This window comes from Myodes glareolus, chromosome 10, assembly GCF_982192425.1.
Source record: "Myodes glareolus chromosome 10, mMyoGla1.1, whole genome shotgun sequence".
In the NCBI taxonomy this organism is placed as follows: domain Eukaryota; kingdom Metazoa; phylum Chordata; class Mammalia; order Rodentia; family Cricetidae; genus Myodes; species Myodes glareolus.
Window position 1 is genome coordinate 51,996,560 of NC_142035.1, and position 22,675 is coordinate 52,019,234.

The following is a 22,675-nucleotide window of genomic DNA, read 5'->3' on the forward strand; positions in this document are numbered from 1 at the left end:
GCAATGGTTGCACTGAGTGTGCACATGAGACTGGTGGTGAGTGCTTTACAGGGTGGGGAGGCGGCTCTCTGTGGTAGTGGGGAGAAAGAGCAGTGGAGCCAAATAAGGAAACCTACCACATGATTACCTCATGGCCTATTCTAAACCCTTCTAACATAGCTTCTTTTATATCTATTTTACAAAAATAATGAAGTGTTCTATATAAGTACATACAAGTCAATACACTGAAGTAACAACCTCCACACTGACTACAGACACTTCTAACTTTAGAAACATTTTTGTTTGTAAGACTTCCTTGAGTTCCTCATCTGAGCTGAGCAGTGGTGGTGCACGCCTTTAATACCAGCACTCGCTGGCAGAGGCAGGAGGATTTTTTTTCTTTTTATCTTTCTTTTTTTTAGGCAAGTGGATTTCTGTGAGTTAATGGTCTACAGAGAGTTCCAGGACACACTCTAAAACTACGCCACCACCGCCCGGCTGACTACACATTCTAAGTAGACAAAAACTAACAAAACTTTTGGCATCTTCTCTGTCATGAGATTGTATTTCATCCTAGTACTTTTGATGGTCACACACCAACACAGAAATGAATATAGCTAAATCTAGCAGTAACTAAATAGGTACGGCATTTTACCAACAACAACAACAACAACAACAACAACAAAAAAATCTATTGCCAACCAGTCATTTAATGTACATCACCACAGGTCTCAAAAGAGAGCAGAGAAGCAAATACCAATGGCTCAGGACAGTCTCTCACCCTCTTGAGCACCATGTGGAATGCCTGCCCTGTCTGTGGAAGGCCACTGTACCCCCATCATAAACACATTTACTTTCTGTTTTACCTACCTTGCTTGCACTCAACTCTCCTGACACAGATGCAGGGGACACATCTGGTGGCCTCTTCTGCACTCCTGATGTGGGACACTTTTTACCTTCCACAGACATCTTGGCATCAGAAGCCTCGTGTTCACTTTTACTTTGTCTTTTTGTTCCTGTGGCTTCCTGGCCCCTGTCTGCTGAGGGCTCTTTTTCTTCCATCTTGGCCTGTTTGCTGTCTCTCTTCTCTAGCTCGTCCTTTGCTTTTGGTTGGTTCTCAGTGATGTCATGTTCTTCCGAGTCCTCTGTCTTTCCAGCTGTGCGCTCTTGTTCCTCCCTCCTCAGCTTCTCTTTCTGCTCCTTCTGCTGCCTTTCCCAAAGTTCCCTCTCCTGCTTGTTTTTCTCCATGAGAAGGGCAGTTTCTTCATGAATACGGGCTTTTTCTTCATCTGTTAACATGGCTGTCGGAGGAGGAAATACTGGCTTGGTGGAACGATCAGGAAGAACTCTTCCACTCTGATCTGTATTCTCAGATTTTATTCTATGATCTTCAGGTAATTTCACTGCTGGTTTTTTCGTACGATCAACCTTAGAGAAACACAAACAGAACAAAGCGTGCTTTTTGTGTCTTGGTTTTGAGGCAAGGTCTTGCACATAGGCCAAGTTGGCTTCAAACCCACAATTCTCCTGCCTCAGCAAATATAGAAGTGTTATTTCAGTTTTAGTTTGCAATGAGGTAATCTATGCTCAGAAGAGCTACATGTTTTAATCCTCAACCATAGCATCTAGACCTGACAGAGGAGATTGAAGCTCCATTCCTACACACCCAACTACCCCCTGCCCATCCTTCACATAAGTAGCCAATAAATACCTCACACACAACATGGCCAAAAATAAATATATGATGCCCACAAACATGGAGTTTCCCTTCACTCTCCCAAGAACTGTAAAAGCAGTCAGCTGACAGTTTTAGGCCATGTTCTTCCCAGTTTTCTGCTGCCTGGTGAAATTGCACATGGCTGTACACCCATCTCTGTGACTACCCAGAAGCCTTTACCAAGATCATTCTCTCTCCAGAACTCCAGCACAGCCTCCCACTGCCTGCTCGCCTGTTTCCTTCCATTTCTAGTTACCTCCCTACACTGTGATGAGAGTGGTCATTTAACGTTTTCCCTCGTTTCACAAATTATGTGAGCATATAGTGTGTGATGTGTGTGCACATCACATATGCCCAGCATACGTGTGACAGGTAAGGGACAGTTTTGTGGAATTGGTTCTTTCCTCCCACCTTTATGGAACCCTTTCCAGGGATCAAATTCAAGTTCAGGTTTATGTGGCCAGTGCCTTTACCTGCCCAGTCAGTCACCCACCCAAGTAATCTTTTTCAAAGAAATCTGACCATGTTTGCTGTGGAACAGTGAGTGGTCTTGTACTTTGCAAGATTTGTCACTTGTATTGGTTTAATAAAACGCTGAATGGCCAGTAGCCAGGCAGGAAGTATAGGTGGGGTGACCAGAACAGTAGAATTCTGGGAAGAGGAAAGGCTCAGGCTACAGCTGTGATCCAGATGCAGTGGGAGCAAGATGCGAAGGCCTCACTGATGAAAGGTATCAAGCCATGTGGCTAGCATAGACAGGAATTATGAGTTAAGATGTAAAAGTTAATAAGAAACCTGAACTAATAGGCCAACCAGTTTATACTTACTGCAGTCCTCTCTGTGTTTCTTTGGGACTGAACTGCTGCAGAGGATGGGAGGGACAGAAACCTCTGTCAACACATGTATCTCTTGTTTAATAAAACCCTACTTTACAGTGTTACTCATTATACTTAGGCTGTGTACACACATACACTCAAGCACAAAATGAATAAATAAAATAAACATTTTACCATGGCCTGTCTACTTTTCATTCTTTTTATTTGTTTGTTTTGTTTTTGAGACAGGGTTTCTCTGTGCAAATGCCCTGGAACTCACGTTGTAGCCTCGAACACACAAAGATCTGCCTGCCAAGTGCTGGGATTAAATATGTGCACCACTACTGCCTGGCCTACTTTCCGTTCTTTAATATGAAAACATTTTGTTTAGTGTTTGTGCATGCTGCACATGAGTGTGAGTGCAGAGTCAAGTGTGGTCAAGACAACTCTGTATGTCTCCCATGCCATCTTGTAAGATCCAGAGACTGAACTCACAGCAGTAGGTCTGTATGTAAGTGCCACCATCTCACTCTTTTTCACCTTACTGTTCTATTTTTTAAACGCTAGTATTAATTTTATGTAATTATTTATTTAATTTTTTGAGGGGGGCGACAGAGGATAATCTGCTGGGGTTGGTTCTCTCCTTATACTACATGGGTCCTAGGGACTCAAACTCAGTCATCTTTAGCTGCTGAGCCATTTTGTTGGTCCTCCATCTTTACTTTGTGAGATGGGCCTTTCACTAAACCTGGAGCTCACCGATCAGGGTGGGATTCCAGGTGTGTGATGCTGCACATGGCTTTGTTGTGGGCACTGGCTCGGGACTCAGGCTCTCACGCTGCACAGCAGGTGCTTTACCGGCTGAGCTCTCCACAGCCCTATTCCTGGAATGGAGGTGGTAAGACATGCTTTGGCTGCTCTAACAACCGCTCTAACAACCTTCAGGAGATCCTAACTGCCCTGGAAATAGCTCTGTAGACCAGGCTGGCCTTGAACACACAGAGATCCACCTGCCTCTGCCTTCTGAGTGCTGGGATTAAAGGCTACCACCTCAGGCTTAAATAACTATTGTTAACATTTCAAACTGCTATGAAATGGAACTAAAATGATGCTTTAAAACCAAAATACTGACTCACATCTCTCATATGCAAAAGCTGGCAAAATACCATTCATAATGACAGGTTCACACGCCAAAGTGATGGGTTCCACACGGAAATGTTTTGCTTGTAAAAATGTGTTCCTGCCTGAGCATGTAGGGGACCTCTTTTCAGCAATACTTGCTCAATGGTGCTGCATCACAGTTATCAGAAGGGATGCAGAGAGGACATAAACTCTGGGTGACGTGTGGGCTACGTGTGGACTCCAGACCACCTGTAAGAGGGAGCTTCCTCAGGACAGCTGTGCTGGTCAAATCACTGCAGTGTAACCAGCTGAGCTCTTCAGCTCACTTCTGAAGTGATCTAATAAAGCCATGGCAACAGTGATGGACTATAAAAACTTTTAGGAAAAATAAAGGTGACAAGATATACAGATCCTTCTGATGTTTCCCAAGGTGTCACAAGTTACAGATAAAAACCTGCATGTTATGTGTCAATATGGTATCAAAACAAAAAATAATAAAGTTAGTTGAAAGAAGAAAAAGAGCATACCTGTGGGACAGTCTTTGCAGCAGGCACGGGCTGAATTATGGGTGAAGCTTCAGCTTTGGGAGTGGCTCTGGGTCCGGCGAGAGCTGACAAGTTCTGTGGTCTCGGTTTTTCATCTTGGCCAGTTACCAATTCTGCATTTTCATCTACTTCTATAGGTAAAGGAGACATCTGGGCAGGAAGTTTGGGAGGAACTGGTTCTTCCAGTGAGGGATAAGTAAAATCCACTAAAATCCCCAAAAGAAAAATGCATCATTTTTAAGAACAGCAAACTCCAACACAATATTCACGTTATACATGTTCTTTGTGATAGCTAAATGTGAATGAAATGGCAATCACTACAGTCTTAAAACATGAATCCCTAGTCTGTACTATTTTGCCTGAAAACAAACTAGTATTTAACAGGACAAAGGCATATACAAACAAGGTTACCCCGAACATATAAACGTTTTATTCTGTACTGAAGCAATTTTAAACAAACTTTTCACATACATACATGAGACAGACACCTCTTCAGTTTTGCTTCGAGGTGGTGGAGTGACCTTAGCATTTGTTGTATACTGTGGATAGCAAAGGAGCCAGTTTTCATAGCCCCCCTCCAACACCAGAGGCTCATGGCGCAAGACAGTTTTACTTTCCCACTACAAAATAAAGACAGAATATTTTTAAGATGGTAGCAGTCTCTCGGCAGCAAAAGTCACAATCCACAACAAACAAAATGTAGAACTACTGCAAAATGAAAACAAAGAATAATTAAATTCAAACTCCAACTTTAAATGAAGTATTAGGTATAAATCAACACAAGTTTTAAGAACCAAAAACAACCTGTGATCTTAGAAGGAAAGTAATAAAACAAATCTAAGACAAAACTACATAAAACCTGACCACCCAGAGACACTCCCTAACATTTTGGAGTTAGTTCCTAATCTCCACGTACATACATACTTTTCAAAATGCATTTTTATAAGATGAAACTCTTAATTTGCAGCTTTCTCTTTTACATGAATGTCAATAACAGTTGTATCATTTATAATGATTACCACTGTGTGTGTGTATGTGTGTGTGTATGTGTGTGTGTCTATGTACAGATACCCCCAATGCTGGAATAAACACCAAAGACAAGCACACATCCCAACCCCCTTAATAAAATTTCCACAATTTGAGTAGCTGAGTCCCGGCTCAAGAACACCTTATGATTTTCAATATTAAATGTTCACCTCTAAGGTGGTTACTGAAACAACTTCCTAGGCAAACAGCTGGTTTAAAAGTCTAGCGGAGCCAGTCAAAACCAGTCTCCACAATTACCCAACAATCAGACAGAGCTTGTCAAAGTAGCAAGGGGAGCTGCCAACCTTGAAAAGTGCGTCTTTCAGACTCCGCAGTGTGGTTCCAAGCTGCAAATCTTTTGCTGAACTAAACCAGTCGAGCAGTACCACATAGTCCACACTCCCCCTCTTTTTCCAAGTGTCTTTAGAGTCATCTGAGAGGTTTGCTTCAATCCAACTGGCAGTGACTCTGAAATGAATGAGCATTTGTATTGAGGCAAAGTGGAGAAATGAGCCTTGTACTCTGCCACACCAGTACAAACTTTACTCCACCCCTTCGTTACTGCATGTTAGTGCTTTTTAATAATTATTAGGGAAGGAAAGAAACTGACTTAATTCTGACCACTTAAAAAAAAAATGGAGAGGGGACACAAAACTAAAACAGGAAATCATCCAGACAACTTCCTTCACCAAATCTAAACTGGAGAATCACCTTAGCAACATTACTCATATTTAAGCTCACTTCTTCCTATACATATAATAGCTAAACAGCAAGATTTAATTTAATTAGCAAGCACACACAAGCTGACAGTGTCAGGTACTGCTCCGTAAGCTTCGGATCTTATTGAATCCTCACAGCAGTACATCAGGAGACTTTACTGCCACCTTCACAGCTGAGAAATCAAGGCATATTACAGCTCAGGTCTACGCTTACATCCTTTCATCAGCACGTTCTCAACTACTCCTTTGCTTACATGGAAGCTCACACATATCCTTAACATGGCCCGTGACACAAACCCCAATCCTCTTACTGCTTCCTTCTCTTCTTCAACCGCTCACCCCCTTTGCTCATCCACACCAGTCACTGACCTTTGATTCTTGACTTATTCAGTGATCCTGCCCAAGGGCTTCTATTTTTGCTGTATTCTCTGTTTGCTCCCCATGCCTGACCTCAGAATGTGCACCACCATTTCCCCTACATATTTAACACTTGTTAAGAACTTTTCTGAGTCTTCCTGGAACTAAATTTTAGGGTCTACTCCAAGAAAAACAGGCACACCCACACATCCCAATATAATACCCATCTACCACACCTTACTTATTAACATAAGGAACATTGTATGTTTAATTTTTATTGTTTTTCTTATCTATCTTAACTGCTTATTTAATTAAAGCTTTACAAAGACAACAACTTCTATCTGTTCACTGATTAAGCCTCCTCACTGAGAAGCCTAGTAACCCGGCGTACCTCTCAGTGAATATTTGCTGAATGACAGAATAACAGACCCATTCCTTTGGTAAAAGGTGCCGGCTTAGAAACCATTTAGCATTTAGTAGGCATTTCAGTATTCAACTGACAATACTAGCAAGCTGAGTGGGACTGGTGAAACCTTTATCCACAAATAAAACAAAATGGTGGACTAAGAATTAAACAAAACCTTTTCCTAAGTAATAACACTGGTTACTTTATCTACTGGGAAGAGGAGCTAATATAAAATACCATCTCCTAGCCGTTCTTATAGAGACAGATCAAGATGTACAGCCAAAAAGAAAGGAAACAAATGGAATGAGAGGTTTTTAAGGGGCATTTATTTGCTTACACATTCCTTTTAGGATTGGCATTCTAGTGAACATAAATGGGGAAATAACAGAATCAACAAGCGTTTCCTAAATTTAAGTTTCTCATGTATTATCTTCATAATTTGTTCTATAATTTAAAATAAAACTTAATAACCAAAAAATTTAATTATACTATTTTAATAAATTCATATGTCCCTGTATAAATGAAAAAAAGCACTATCAAAGTTATATATTTATAAAGGGCAAGTCTAGAAATGAAACAGGTAAGTGAATTATATTGTAGTCACACAAAGGGACACAAAGAGCGCTGAGAATGAACACACTGCACTATACGCAGTAATGGAGATGACTATCAAAGCACAGGTTGAATGAAGAGCACAGTCATTTACACACTAGGGAGGCCAAAAGGAAGGGTCACAAATTCAAGGCCAGCCTGTTAGCACAGCAGAACCCTGACTCTCTTTTATTCTTGTTTTTTTGAGACAAGGTTTCTCTGTGTAGCCCTGGCTATCCTGGAACTCACTCTGTAGACCAGTCTGGCCTTGAACTCAGAGATCAGCCTGCTTTTGCCTCCCAAGTGCTGGGATCTAAGCTGTGTGCCACCACCACCCAGCTGTATTTTTTAAAATTTATTGCTCTCTCATATATTACATCCCCTTCCTCCTCTCCTCGCAGCTGCACACACGTTCCCTCTCCCCCAGATCCACTCCTCCTCCACTTCTATCCAAACACATAGTGACCTACCCTGGACTGATAGCTTCTTCAGGAACACTGAGAGAATCTGAGATACAGGAATGCTGATAATCCTGTATTTTTCGAGCATCCATTATAATCAAGCTGATGTTTTTATCCATCATCATTGTATACAGCTCCTTTGCTGTGATTGCTCCTTGGAATTGAGAGACACAGTAGTAAACAACAAGAAACACCCAGTTCTATGGGCTGGCACGTTAGCAAACTTTGAAGAGCAAAGTATACTTGGCATCTGACTTGCCATCCTGTTGTACCATGTTTTATCTTTTACAGGAACACTAAGTATGATTTGTGTTAACATTTACTAAGAGACAAATCCCATGTCTTGTTTCTACACAGGCTGGACACACAGCATGACGGAATCGTGTCTGCCTAGCTGTGCTCAGCTCTGGGTTTGGTTCCATTGTGCCTACCATCGCCCAGTTAAAAACTTTATGTCATGGTCACCACTGTATCTGGTGTTCCTTCTACCACTAATCTAAAAGAAAGAAAATTAAATATGTGTCTTATTAAGACAGAAAACAATTCACACACCAAAATATACTGTTAGTAAAATCACCAGGGTTGGTGATGTGGCTCAGCTGGTACTATCCAGCCCACTGAGGCCCTGGTTTAGTCCCTAGCAACTACACAGACTGGGCATGGTAGAGTACTTACATTCAAGGTCAATGTCACCCCTTAAAATTCAAGGTCAGGCTACAGCAGATGAGTTGTCATAACAAATGAGTCTCAAAAGGTTCTAGTTTATCTTCGAATTCTTTTTCAAGTCTTTGGAGAAGTGCTATGAAGACTATTTGAATGTTTAGATTTCCAATTATTTATTTAATTGGGATAGGGTGTGCAACTTGGCAAAAATAAACCAAACAAAACTCTCTATGTTGCTATTTTTTGTCAGCTCTACAACCTGAAGTGAAAGATCAAAAACCATCATAAGCTGGAGCTGGAGAGACGGCTCAGCAGTTAAGAGCACTGGCTGCTCTTCCACAGGTTCAGAGTTCAACTCCCAGCAACCGCATGGCGGCTCCTCACAACCATCTGTAATGAGATCTAATGCCCTCTTCTGGCCCGCAGGCATACATGCAGACAGAACACCATATACATAATAAATAAATAATTTAAAAAAAATCACAAGCAACTTTAGATATAGAGGGCTGTTTCTGCGGCTGTGAGAAACACAGGTAATCTTATGAATAGCTGATAAAACCTCCTTCCTTCCTCTCAAACCATCAAGATCAATTTGATAGTGAGCAAACTAAACAAGCAGAGAACATAAGTCACCCAGAAGGATAATAGCTAAGCACCATGAGCTATTATACCTACACTACTTAGTTTACTTTTAAGATTGCTATATGATAATATGCCCGGTACATAAGTGTTTTGTGTTACATATAATTATGTTTAATTTTAAGTCTTTCTGAAAGAGCAGAAAATTTCTCTAGTAGATGAAGTCAACTTCCTAACTCCTGTTGCTAGGTCGATATTTATCATGAGATCATCAATACCACCTAGGGATACATACAAATTACAGGTTCAGATTTTTTTCCCCAGGAGGTGAGGGCACTTGTTAAATAATTCTTACAACCATAGAGTCACAAATAAAAACAGCTAATAACCCTTAAATTTACTGTGGATTCTGAAAGTTCAACATGTATTAGCTGAAATTAACTATGAACCTCTTATCAACTCTTTTGACAGTTAATATTAACTACGGGGGACACAGTTCCATGCCTGAGGTCCTGTTTGGGTGAGAGCTAGCAGTCACCTCCCTCTGCTTCCTGACGTGACAGATACCTCAGCTCCCAACACCATGACTTTTCTGCTGTGGTGGACTGTGCCCTGGAACCACGAGCCACAGCTAAACCTTCCTCTCTTAAGTTGCTTTTGTTAGGTATTTTATTTTAGAGACAGGGTTTCTCTGTGTAGCCCTGGCTGTCCTGTAACTCACTCTGAAGACCAGGCTGTCCTCAAACTCACAGAGATCTGCTCCAGTGTGCTGGGATTAAAGGTATGCACCACCACCCAGTTTGTTAGAATATTTTATCATAGCAACAGGAAAAGAAAATGCAACCCCACTTTCCAGATGGGTAACCTGGGGTAGAATGGTAAGTGGTAAGTATTACATATCAAGATACTGAGGACAGTTTCCGAGAGTCCATCCTCTCAAACACTATTAGTTTAGCTACTGCATCTAGAAAAGAAGTAGACAATTGCTTATCATGCCAAGCTAAAATAACTATAAAACACTCCCCCCACCCCTAGTAAATTAATACAGAACTTACAGCATTTCAATGTATTTGTAGAGTATAGGAAAACACACATGTGCTGAGACCCTCACTGTATCAAACTGAAGAAACTCACAAGAACTTGAAAGGACATCTTGTCTCACATACCTTTCTCTGCAGTTCCACCCTTTTCACTCTTCTCGCCATTGATCTAGTTCACAGAGGAAAAGAGTTTCAATTTTATACGAAAAAAAGGCTCAAATTTAATACTTAATTACAATAGAAAACTAAGAAATACAGAGTGCCAAGTAACGACACTTTATAAAAATGCACATAGACAAGAATAGAGCTCAGCAGTAGAGCACTTGTCTCAAGGGCATGAAGCACTGGGTTCAATGCCCAGGGATGCCCTCCACCCACAAGAGTTCCGACACATAACGGCTTTGCTGTGTTCTTTCACTAGGCAGCAGCTAAAGTAAGCAGCAGCGTATCAGAATCAATGTTCATTCTCAAATGTTCTTAAGGAGGTGTCACATATAATGTAAAAGTAGTACTTAATTAGAAAATGTTTCTGAAATGAAACAGCAATTCTAGATATTCTAGTCGGCGCTTTCCACTATAAAATTAAAGGGAAACCAAGTAATACAACATACCACTTAATTTACATTTTCTAACCAAAGCAACATGAGGTGACCCTATAGGAAGGGAGTTCGTTTTACAGATGGGAAAACTGAGGACCCATCTGGACCTTTGGGTCAAATTAGTAGCACACTTGTATGCGCACACATGCACAAGTTATGTATATCACCTGCCTCTTAGTGTGACACAATATGAAACACAAGGCACCATCTGCAGAGAATCCTTATCATGAAACAAAACTGCACCTCCCCTGACAATGCTGGAAACAATGAAAACCTACAGGCCAGAGGGAACAACACAAAATGTGGTTCGTTGTCTCAATCCAGCCAAGTGCACAGTATGAAAAAATCAAAGGAGGAGAATCTCAAGTGGGGATTATTTTAGAACCTTAAGACATATAACAAGGAAAAGACAGTTCCTTTTTTTAGCGTCATGATCCAACAAATCAACTTGAAAATCAATTATGTTAAGACAGGTAGGGAAGTCTGATATAGACCGAGTACCAGGAAACACTGAAGAGTTACTGTTAAGTCCCGGGTGGGATACAGAGCTGCGGTTCTGTGGGATGGACAGTAGTCAAGGAGCAGAGCAGCTGGAGACTGTTTTCAAACACTCAAGCAAAAGAAGAGGTTAGGAGACATACACAGCAGGGCAAAGGTTAAAGTGAAAGGAACAGAGGTGTAGCTGGAGTTGTGGCTCAGCTGGCCATCTGCTTGCCCCTGAATCCCGTTAACTGGGTGTGATTACAAAGGCCTATAACCCTAGAAATTGGGAGGTGGAGGTGGGAGGAACAGGAATTCAAGGCTGCCTTGCCTACATAGTGAGTCTGTGCTCGCCTGGGCTTCAAAAGACCCGGTCTCAACTGGAAAAAAAAAAAAAAAAAAAAGTGACTACTCTCTTTTGCAAAGTCAACAAAATGAAAAAGTTCCCTTCATACAATCTTTCAAGTCCTGTTATTTGGTGACAGTAGTCACCTGACCTGTTGATAAATATCTCCCTAAGTTGTAGTTTTGTCACACATCATGAATTCCAAAAATGGAAGATGACATGTCTTCACCTTTCCAGAGTGTCCAGCCCAGTGAAACATCTTCTAAATGACCACAGCAACCAACACACAAGGGACAGGACTGCTACAAATGTCTACAAAATGCACAAGAGGTCAGAGGAAGCAAAGCAGACGGCTTCCGAGGACTTCAACAATTCACAAGATTTATGCTTTACAAAGAGTAATTTCTGAAAGTAAAGAGGCACAGTGACAGCTGGCAGAGACTGAGCTGCTGGTAGCTTCTGGTAAGGAGAGTTGTCGATCGCTGAGAATACTAAATGAAACGCAGAGAGTGACAGATAGACACAAGGAAAATGAACAGGAAAAGGAATGAAGAAAGGAAGTGAGTTAGACTCCAGACACAAACAAAAACTGCTTGGGACCAAATAAAGCATCAAACCAAGTCCTTCTCTCTTTTTTTAGTTTATTTATTTTTGGTTTTCAGGATACGGTTTCTCTGTGTAGCCCTAACTATCTCGGAACTCTCTTTATAGACCAGGCTGGCTTCAGACTCAAGAGATCCTCCGGTCTCTGCCTCTCAAATTCTGGGATTAAAGGTGCGCCTCACCATGCCTGGCCCACACTTGGCCCAAGTCCTTCTCTTAATGTAGATTTCATTATGAGGGAGAAGATACGTCAGGATCCTGTTTCAAGGAAACTGAGTCTGAGAGTTGTTAGGCAAGGCTCAGCAGAGCCCTGAATGCAGATGGACCAGATCCTAACTAAGGCTGCCTCTCGTCCCCCTCGTTAGTTTACAGTTGCTGCTCTAACGATGGCCAGAACAGGAAAACCCAGAACCAACTGCTGCTGGGACATTTGATTCAGTTTCTGATTAATCACGTGAAATGTTATCCTGGTGCTTCAGAGAATTTTACAGTGGCTCCTCAACTCCTTACAGGCAGGTCACCTGGTGAACAGACCAGATTTACACAATAAACTTGAAATACCCTTTGGGTTTTGTTTTTGGAATCCGAGACATTCTCCAAAGAGCGTCTGGCCGCCGCACCACTGTCCTCTCTTCCTGCCTCCTGCCTTTTCTGCTGCTGCAGCTGCTCTTCCTCCCGTCTGTCCTTTTCTTCCAGTTTTTTCCGAACTTCAGCCTCTTCATATCTAGTTGAAAGAAGAATTCTTTTATTGACATGACAGAGTATAGTTAAGGGAGTTCATGTTTCATACACTTAGCATCCTGCCTTGGGCCTACTGTATGGCTTTGTTTTTGTTTTTTTTTATTTTGTTTTTTGGTTTTTCGAGACAGGGTTTCTCCGTGCAGCTTTGGTGCCTGACCTGAAACTAGCTCTGTAGACCAGGTTGGCCTCGAACTCACAGAGATCTGCCTGTTTCTGCTTCCTGAATGCTGGGATTAAAGGCTTGCGTCACCACCACTCAGCTACTTTGTAGCTTTTAACTTACCCTTCCACCTGAAACTGCATTCTGCTACAGTTCCCATACAAACTACACACATCTGCTCTCAGGGCTGACTGCAAGCTTACGTCAAACTGCAAAAGCCTTGAAAATAAATGTTATGCTCTCTCTATTAATGCTTCTTTTGCTTTTTACACTAATTACAATTTTTTAATTATCAAATCTGCTACAATTTTCTTTTTAAAACATAAAACTTTTGATTCTCTCTGCAAGAGAAAGTATCCCAATATCATAACTGTGATGATTTAGATGAAAAATTTAAGTAAGTGTTCAGAATGTTATAATCCACACCAAGTGGAGAGTTACTATCAAAGTCAAGATCTCACTGTCTTTAAAAGGATGACTTCACTGAAATGTTTAATTTGCTAAAAGTTAACCCAGCTATGGTGACCACAATTTGCAGAAATACAAGGTATTTGGAACTACTCTCCACAGAATTAGAAGCAGTACTTTTGGGAATGTTTGCAACAAGGACCTGTTACCTTGCTTATCCTGTCATTAGTGATCATAGTAATGCCCGCTGTAGCATAAGGACACATGCTCACAGCCAAAACAAACAAGCAAATGAAAATCAGGAGTAAAAATAAAAGTATGTCTAGATAAGGGGAGTGAAGACCTTGTTCCTAACAAATAGGACTACCAGAAAAGTTGGAGAAGTTCTCAGATCACAGGAAGGCAGAAATGCGCATCCTGAAGCAACAGAGAGCACCAGAAGCTAAAGGAAAGGAAGGCAGGTAGGGAAGGTGCTCCCCCCCCAACCAAAGCATGTGCTACAAGTAGACTAGGCATGAACAAAGGAAGTATCAAGATTGTCAGAATGAATGAAAGAAAAAGTAGGATCTCATTATACTGGGTGGGCTAAAAGTAATGAAGGAGAGAGGCAAGGTTGGTCTCAAAAAGACAGAGACTAACTACCAGAAATTTATTATAACCATAAACGTATAAATGCCTAAAAACATAACTTCAAAATATACAAAAGCTCAAAGAATTACAGGGAGAAATAAATATTTTAGAGATTTTTAGCACCCTGTCATAATAAGTGTTACAATCCAACTTCTGCCAAAATAAGCACCATGAAGCAAAACAAAAAACAAAAACAAACCACCACCATCTGCACTAACAAAAAGCTCAGCTAAGCCAGGCCTGTATTCAAGTCTGTACTCTGAGCTATCTGAGGGGCTGAGGCAGGAGGGCTACAAATTCAAAGCCAAATAAAAGGAAATAACACAACAAATGACTATGTCTAAGTGTATATTTGTTGGAATGTATCTCCATGTTAGAGCGGTTGCCTAGCACAAGGCCCAAAATCCTTAAGGGAATGGGGTGGGGCAGAGAACCGCTAAGTAAGAGCTGAACAGCATTCAACAAAGCACAGAGACCTCAATGACAAACAGTACTATGGTTTGAGTAAGGTCAGTAAATGTCCATGTCAAAGCCTGACACCCTCTGACACCCGTTCTAACTTCCCTACCGTATCACACTCTTGCTGAAATTTTATTTCCACTGTGAGGTTAACATGGAAGGAAATTCCTGTGACTCTGACATTTAGAGGGAGGGCTTTTGGGAGGTGATCAGAGTTTTACCTTTAGCCTCAAATAAACCTTTCTTTTTAATACATATTGTTTCAGGTAGTTTGTTGTAGTAATGAAAAATGGAAAAATCACACACAGAGAACATTATATACAGCAGTCATTGCACTTTTTTTCCAAGTACACACTGCACACTGGCAAAGATAAGACTGCATGCAGAGCCTCAAACACAGGCTGTTTAAGGCTGGATCTTAAGCAAGGATGAAATTGAAATAGAAAACAGTAAAATGCTCAGAAAAAATCTCATCTTTGAAAATTAAGCACCATACTTCTAAAAAGTCATGAGTCAAAGGACAATTTAAAAAATAGTTAAAAATAAATGGCATAGCTTGTGAATTGGAAGAACAATACACTCTCAGATTTATAAAACTCAGTATGTTAGCTGACGTAGTGACACATACCTCTGACCTTAGCACTCAAGAAGCAGAGAGAGAATGCTGTAGGGTCCTTCTGTGGGATAATGCTCTTGAACACTGTAAAGATAGTTGCTAATATTGGTTTAATAAAATGCTGATTGGCCAGTAGCCAGGCAGGAAGTATAGGAGGGGCAACCAGATTAGGAGAATTCTGGAAAGAGGAAACGCAGAGATGCAGTCTCTCTGCAATTGTCAGACAGAAGCAGAGGAAGCAAGATGAGAATCCCTTACTGAGAAAAGGTACCAAGTCACATGGCTAAACATAGATAAGAATTATGGGTTAATTAAGTTGTAAGAGGTAGTTATTAATAAGCCTGGACAATAGGCCAAACAGTTTACAATTAATATAAGCCTCTGCGTGTTTATTTGGGACTGAATGGCTGTGGAACCAGGCAGGACAGACACTTCCATCAACAGGGTCCCAGGGCAGCCTGATTTGCATAGCGAATTCCAGGCCAGCTAGGGCTACAAAGACCTCTGTCTTTAACAAGCAAATGTCTACAAAAATAAGAGTATTCTCAAGTCTCTGGCAGAACCATGCTTACTGGTCTATTCATTCCCATTATTTCTCAACTATATTGTTGAGAACTTGCTGATAGAAGAGCAAGCATCACTATATACTGCTTCAGTGGAAAGTCAACCTCAGACTGTTCTCCCTATTTCATGTGCCAGTATCTACTTCTTCCTCCATAAAACAGAAAAGAAAGACTTGAAACTGCAGCTGTTTTACCCAGTCCCTTCAATGCAAACCATTAGAAGACCATCATGGAAGGCATCACTGGCCAAGACGGCTTCTACTGTTAATAACCACAGCAGCAGAGAACACTTCCGCAGAATCTGCTCCAGGAACCAGTCTAACAGAACAAGTCTTACATTTGCTTACTACATTAAGAAACTTGGTTTCTTTTTTTGTTGTTGTGCTCAAATACTCTGAACTAAAGAGATTTAAGAAAGGGTTTTTTACTGATCTGCTCACAGCTCCATCAGTAAGAAGGTCAGAGGGGCAGGAGCCTGAAGCAGCTGATCACACTGCATCCACAATGAGAAGCAGAGAGATGATGCAAGCTGCTTTTCCACTTATGCAGTCCAGGATCCCAGTCATGGAATGGCTCCTCCTGTCCTAGAGTGGACAGTGAGTCTTCTACCCCAATGCAATTAAAATTCTCCCACAGATGTGCTCAGAGGCCTATATCCCAGGTAATTCTAGATTCTGTAAATTGAGAGTTAACAGTAACCAGCACAGGTAGTCATTCTTATCCCAACTAAAGATGAAGAAACACAAGCAGAGGAAGATGAAGTAACTTGCCTAGTAGCACACAACAGTGAGTAGAAACCCAGGGAGTCTGGCTCTGTGCATGTACTCACGCTACAGATCTCTTCCCTAGTAGCAATCTATATGGTAATGGTATGGGAACTGTCTGCACTAAGAAATACAGTTCAAGGGCTAGGAAGTACCTCAGTGAGAGTGCTTGCCTAGTATGCACTAAGCCCTAGGTTCTTTCCCCAGCATTGCCAATATAAAACAGAACAAAAAAGACCACCAGGCAGATTTCATTTGAAGGCAAAAATGAAGAAATTTCAAGGTTCACTTTCCTGCTGTCTCTGTCATCTGCACCTTACCACATCTGCCATTTGTTCCATAACTACGGTGGATCTCTGTAAATACACTTACAAAGATCTCATGCTGTTTCTACTCTGGCTAACCTCCATTTGGCACTGACCTCTGATTCCTTTATCTGCCTGACTAATCCCTTTTACTGGGATTCTAACTCCTTCTGACTTGGTCAAATTAAACCTAAGATCACCCATAACATGGATAGGTGAACACATATGTTTGACAAGTCACACCTAACACGAAATAACTTGTTTTCTAGGCACTAATTGGGTGTTTTTCTAGTGTTTTATGGAATTGGGAACTTGGTCTGCCCTAGCAGTGGATTGATAAATACCACAATACCAATGACTGGGAGTAAGTTAGCAGAAAGTGGACGCTGAGGAGTCCAAAACTTTCACCTTAAAGTTATGAGCCTTCCAAATTCCAAACTCTAGCCAGCTGGGGTGTAGAGAGGTGGCTCAGTGGTTAAACAGCACTGGATGCTCTTCCAAAGGATCCAGGTTCAATTGCCAGCACCTATACAGCAGCTCACAACTGTCTGGAACTCCAGTTCCAGGGCTTCTGACACCCTCCCGCAGACATATATGCAGGCAAAATACCAACAAACACAAAATAAAAATAAATTACATATTAAAAACAACCCACAAAAACCTCTAGCCAGAACTGCTCTTTCTCAGACTGCTAGTCTGACAAGAGGGAAGAGATTTCAGACTCTCAAAGGGGGAAGAACTGACTTGACTAGAGAATCACTAAGAACGGATGTATCGTATGCTAATAAGCATCAATGAAAGAAACCAAACATGGGGCAGCAGAAGACAAACTGAAAGGGGTCTCTTCTGTTAGTTGGAAAGTAACCTACACCACAAGAAAACTGAACACACTGAAGAATCTTACATTAGAAAGCCCTAGAGGAAATTCCATACCAAGAACCTTATTAAATTGAACAGCCCATTCTATCACCCTGTAAAAAAAACTTCTCTTATCAATGAATTGGTGGTGAGTGAGTTCCTCAAGGAAAAGTGATGGAAAAAGGAGATCGCCAACAGTGATGGCACACACCTTTAATTCCAGTGCTCAGGAGGCAGACACAGGCAGATCTCTGAGATTAAAGTCAGCCTGGTCTACAGAGGGAGTTCCAGGTCAGCCAAGGCTACACAGAGAAAGCCTGTCTCAAAAAACAAAATAACAACAAAAAAGATCTTCTTTCACCTGGATAGCATATATGTGAATCATCACATATATATATTGCCTTCTGACGAATTCAGCAACCAAAAGATTTTCCTCTTTTTACTACAAAACAATAAAATATAAAAAAGCAAATAAATATTCCTTTGTATTTCAACCACCTGGACTCAATTATTTTTTATTGTCTTTTAAAACATGTATATTTCAGGGGCTGAGGGTGGTGGAGGGCTAGCATGGCATGTGTGAGACCCTGTGCCTGATTCCCGGACTCAAACAACAACAAATACATTCTTCAAGCATTCCTTTAAGAAGAGATTTTCAGCTGGGCAGTAGTGGCGCACCCCGTTAATCCCAGCAGTGAGGCAGAGGTCAGCCTGGTCTATAAAGCAAGGATAGTCAGGACTGTTACACAGAGAAACCCTGTTTTGAAAAACAAAACAAAACAAACAACAACAACAAAATCAGAGTATTTTCAGCTGTGTGTAGTGATGACACATGCCTGTTGTCCTTGCACTCTTGAGCCTCAGGCAGGAGAATCATAAGTTTGTGGATAATGTGGGTTACAAAAAGAAACTCTCTAACTCAGAAACAACAAAAGCCACTCACCGAAATCAACTTACACTTGTGTAAAAATGTGTCAGCCTGATATAGTCTTCTGTCTTCTTCTTGTGTGTTGTTTGCCTCATAACCTGGCCTTTTCTATCACCTAGGCTTTAGTGGCTTGTCACTTTATATGATGCCAATTTCACTGTTCTTTCCGCCTCTCTCATATAACTGAGATATCAGGTTAGTCATCAACAACTTCTAAGCTCTACATATATGTAGAAATTTATTTTTACTAGGATCTGTATTACAGTAGCATGCTGTTCATAAGAGCAAAAAGTTAAATTTAATGAATGACAAAAAGTAAAGCATCCTTTCTTTGTAAAAGCTATGTGGATTTATTGTATAAGAGAGAGAGACAGAGAGAGAGAGAGAGAGAGAGAGAGAGAGAGAGAGAGAGAGAGAGAGAGAGCGCACAAGAGAGTGTACCAGCATGAGTGAGTGCACATATACAGGAATCAAAGTGGGGCTGGAGAGATGACTTGCTGCTCTTACTCATGATCCAGGTTCTGTTCCCAGCACCCAAACAGCAGCTTATAAAAACTTTAACCCCAGTTTCAGGGAACCTGATGCCCTCTTCTGGCCTTTGCAAGCACTGCATGTACATGGCACACAAATGCAGAGGAGACACACATAAAATTAAAAGAGAAGATCTTGTTATGTGGATGCCAGAATCTCAATGCAGGTCCTCACGACTGTGTAACAAGAACTTATACTGCTCAGCCATCTCTCCAGTCTAGCATACTGATTTTAATTTGTAATTTAAAAATACATATATTTTTGATTTCTGTATATGCATGTCTGTCACATGTATGCAAGTACCTGTGCAGGCCAAGAAGGATATCAGATCCTCTGGAGCTAGAGTTATAGGTGGTTGCAAGCAATCAGATTGTGGGCACAGGGACCCAAACTCAAGTTCTCTAAAAGAGCAGCAAGTAGTGCTCTTAACTGTTCAGCCATCCCTATAGTCCCAATTTCCACAAACTGCTAAGACAATCATGGTAAGTACTGGAATTAGATTGCTTTTAAGCAGCATATGTAACTTTTACAACTATGGGGAGATTAAAACTAGGAGTAAACACTTCATTTCTGTATGATTATATCCAATAGCACTTTCTAGGACTTCATGTAGTATATGAAAAATTAAAACTCCCATTTTATTTTGTCAAAAAAAATTACAAATACCATAACAGGAAATATGGACACGACTTTTAATGTAAAACATCAGTGCTACATGAACAACCTACAATCTTCATGAAGAATATTAACAATAGCACATCAATATGGGCAATATAGCAAATGACTTTGTTTGGTATTTTGGTTAACATAACTTGTTTCCAGGAAGCGGCGTAGTATAGGTTTGGTTAGATATAAATGAACAAACCTACACAGTATTATCTTCTAATTTGCATTCTTTTGCAGATTTTATAGTAATGTCAGTACCTCAGTTTGAGGCTCTCAGAGAGTCTTTCGGCTTCTTCAATAGCTTTTTTGATGTTTGCAGGTCCGAGTACTGAATGATAGTAATCCTAGAAGAACAAAAACCCTCCACAGTTAGTACGGGCACCACAACAGCAGCGGTGCTGTGTGCAACACTAAAATCATGGTGCCTAGAGAAAAGGGAGGTTACATGAAAGCAGAAGTTATTTGTTTTAAACTTCCAACCATTTATATGCACAACTTATTGTCCAAATGTCTCAAAAGTATCACTGTCTATCAGGATGTAAAAACCCACCATTGAACGTATTCATAAGAAGCCGTTCAGTGTAAACACTATTTTTATTGCTTATACATAAATGCTGAGGAGAGCTTTTGAGAGCAAAGCAGATTTTCTTCTTACAAACATGCAACACACTAAGTTCCTTTTCTCCAGTCACAAAGAAATAAAGCAGATTATGCAAAGATGTAAAGGGTGGGATTTATTTATTAAGATTTGCCAGGACAGGGCTCAGTTTGTATTCGAGGCTAGCTTAGAATTTGAGTTCGTCATCCTCCCTCTCCCTCCCTCTCTCTCTCTCTCTCTCTCTCTCTCTCTCTCTCTCTCTCTCTCTCTCTCTCTCTCTCCCTCCCTCCCTCCTTCCCTCCCTCTCTCCCACCCTCTCTGTCTGACTGTCTGCCCTTCTTCTGGAGAGGTAGTTTCTGTCTCTATCCCTCCCCCCCCTTCTCTTCTCCCCTTCCTTTTCTCCTCCATAACCCACTAAATAAACTCTATACCCAAACTCTCAAAACAAAAAAAATTTAAGATCCTCATCCTTGACTCCAAAGAGATAGGATTATGGGGGTGTTCCTTTATGAGAGGCCTGTTTACTTATGTTAAACAAAGGTATTTTTGTTTCTATCTGTATTTATAATCAGGTTTTATTCTTGAGGATATCATGAATTTCTAAAATCAAGTAACAGAAAATAACGGTATAATTTAACTAAAAAAAGGGGGGGTAGATATGGAAGTTACTAACAAGCATAACTGAAGTTTGTTTTTTTCTTTTAAATAACTACTTCAAAAGGTTACTCATTGTGATCAGTGAAATTTTCCACCCAAAGCTTTTTGGATCTAATTCACTACATACCACTGAGACTTTGTAAACAGAACCTATTAGCGCTGTTCATCACCAACAGTAATAATAATAAAAACATGAGAGAGAGAGAAAGTGTGTGTGTGTGTGTGTGTGTGTGTGTGTGTGTGTGTATGTGTGTGTAGGCAGTGAGAAGGACCATGAAGATAAAGGACTCATCTTCGGCAACGAAGTGGTCAAGAGTGGTGATGGCAAAGAAAATCCATTGTAACAGTTATTACTATCTATGCATCTATTTAGACCAAAAGAAATCATATTTTGATTGTTTACTTTCTAATGCCTAACTATGTCAGAAAATCTCTTTACCAAGTAATACCAATAAAAATGTAGTTTATTCAAAACCGTACCAACTGAATTACAAGTACAATATGTTTTTAAAAGTATAATGCAATCATCATTGCAAACTTATTACAAAAGTAAAACACAAAGTAAAAAAATGTTTTCATTTGTTTTAATTTCATGAACTCAATTAGAAAACTAGTCTGGGGGCTGGAGAGATGGCTCAGAGGTTAAGAGCATTGCCTGCTCTTCCAAAGGTCCTGAGTTCAATTCCCAACAACCACATGATGGCTCACAACCATCTGTAATGGGGTCTGGTGCCCTCTTCTGGCCTGCAGGCATACACGCAGACAGAATATTGTATACATAATAAATAAATAAATATTTTTAAAAAAAAGCTAGTCTGAGAGCTTGCTTTATCTTAAATGCTAAAAAAAAAATGCTGTGTTTGGGCATGTCTATTACAAACTATGAGGCAACGGTCCTTTAATATTAGTGAGGTTTCCTAGAGATACAGCAGCATAGATATTGTCAATAACATGACAATTGGCAGAATAGAGAGGTAACATCTGATTCCTACTCGACTAAAAATTTTTTGCATATTTATTTCGCAGCGCAACTTTCCTACTCCTATCTAAAAATTTCCAGATTCCCTATCTAAAAAGGTTAGCCAGTGGGGATGTGATGGGGCACACCTCACATTCCAGCACTCCTGAGGCAAAAGCAGGTGAATCTCTGAGTTTGATTGTTAGAGGATTATCAGCAATGTTGCTCATTTTTATCTTCACTGCAGATCTTTAAATATAACTCTAGCTTCATGAGAATTTACTATGCCAGTATTTCACTCCTTCTCTTCCTTCTCAGACAACCCTGATAGCATTATTCAGGACTGAGCAGGTTTCAGTTACATCACTGTGCCCTCTCTACGACATTAACAACTTTTACTTACAACGTAACACTTTGCAATACAAAATAAGAGGGAAAACACCCAATTCTGAAGGAATTCAGTTACATATTCTGTCCCTACCCAATTTAAGTAGTTGAAACTATAAAATATCTAAGTACCTCACATACTTAGAGTACACTAGAAAGGTTACGGTAAATGAAATACAACAAAAGCAGTTCTAATACAGGAAAGATGAGGTACTCTAGACAGAGCAAGCAAATAGGGAGTCAAGCAACTGTAATATCCCAAGGAACAGTCGGGGTTAGCTGACCCTTGCAGGTAGCTTCCTAACCAGACTTCACAAACTCAGCGACACCATGGAAATGGAAAGAGCTACTGTCAGTCAAAATGACTTCCAACCTATTCAAAGAGGAGAAGCAGATAG

At 40.6% G+C, this 22,675-nt stretch overlaps 1 protein-coding gene across 3 annotated transcripts in view; it reads right to left on the reverse strand.

The window, feature by feature from the left end:
- The window catches only part of Usp8 (ubiquitin specific peptidase 8), a 56,547-nt gene that overhangs the window by 12,460 nt on the left and 21,412 nt on the right, over window positions 1-22,675 (reverse strand). For all 3 annotated transcript variants that reach the window (XM_048460027.3, XM_048460026.3, XM_048460028.3), the window contains exons 4-11: window positions 19,936-20,021; window positions 12,610-12,772; window positions 10,147-10,189; window positions 7,748-7,892; window positions 5,510-5,672; window positions 4,654-4,798; window positions 4,161-4,384; window positions 850-1,407 (exon numbers count right to left, since the gene is read on the reverse strand). In XM_048460027.3, the coding sequence (XP_048315984.2) occupies window positions 850-1,407; window positions 4,161-4,384; window positions 4,654-4,798; window positions 5,510-5,672; window positions 7,748-7,892; window positions 10,147-10,189; window positions 12,610-12,772; window positions 19,936-20,021 (1,527 nt within the window). The remainder of the gene's footprint in view (window positions 1-849; window positions 1,408-4,160; window positions 4,385-4,653; window positions 4,799-5,509; window positions 5,673-7,747; window positions 7,893-10,146; window positions 10,190-12,609; window positions 12,773-19,935; window positions 20,022-22,675) is intronic.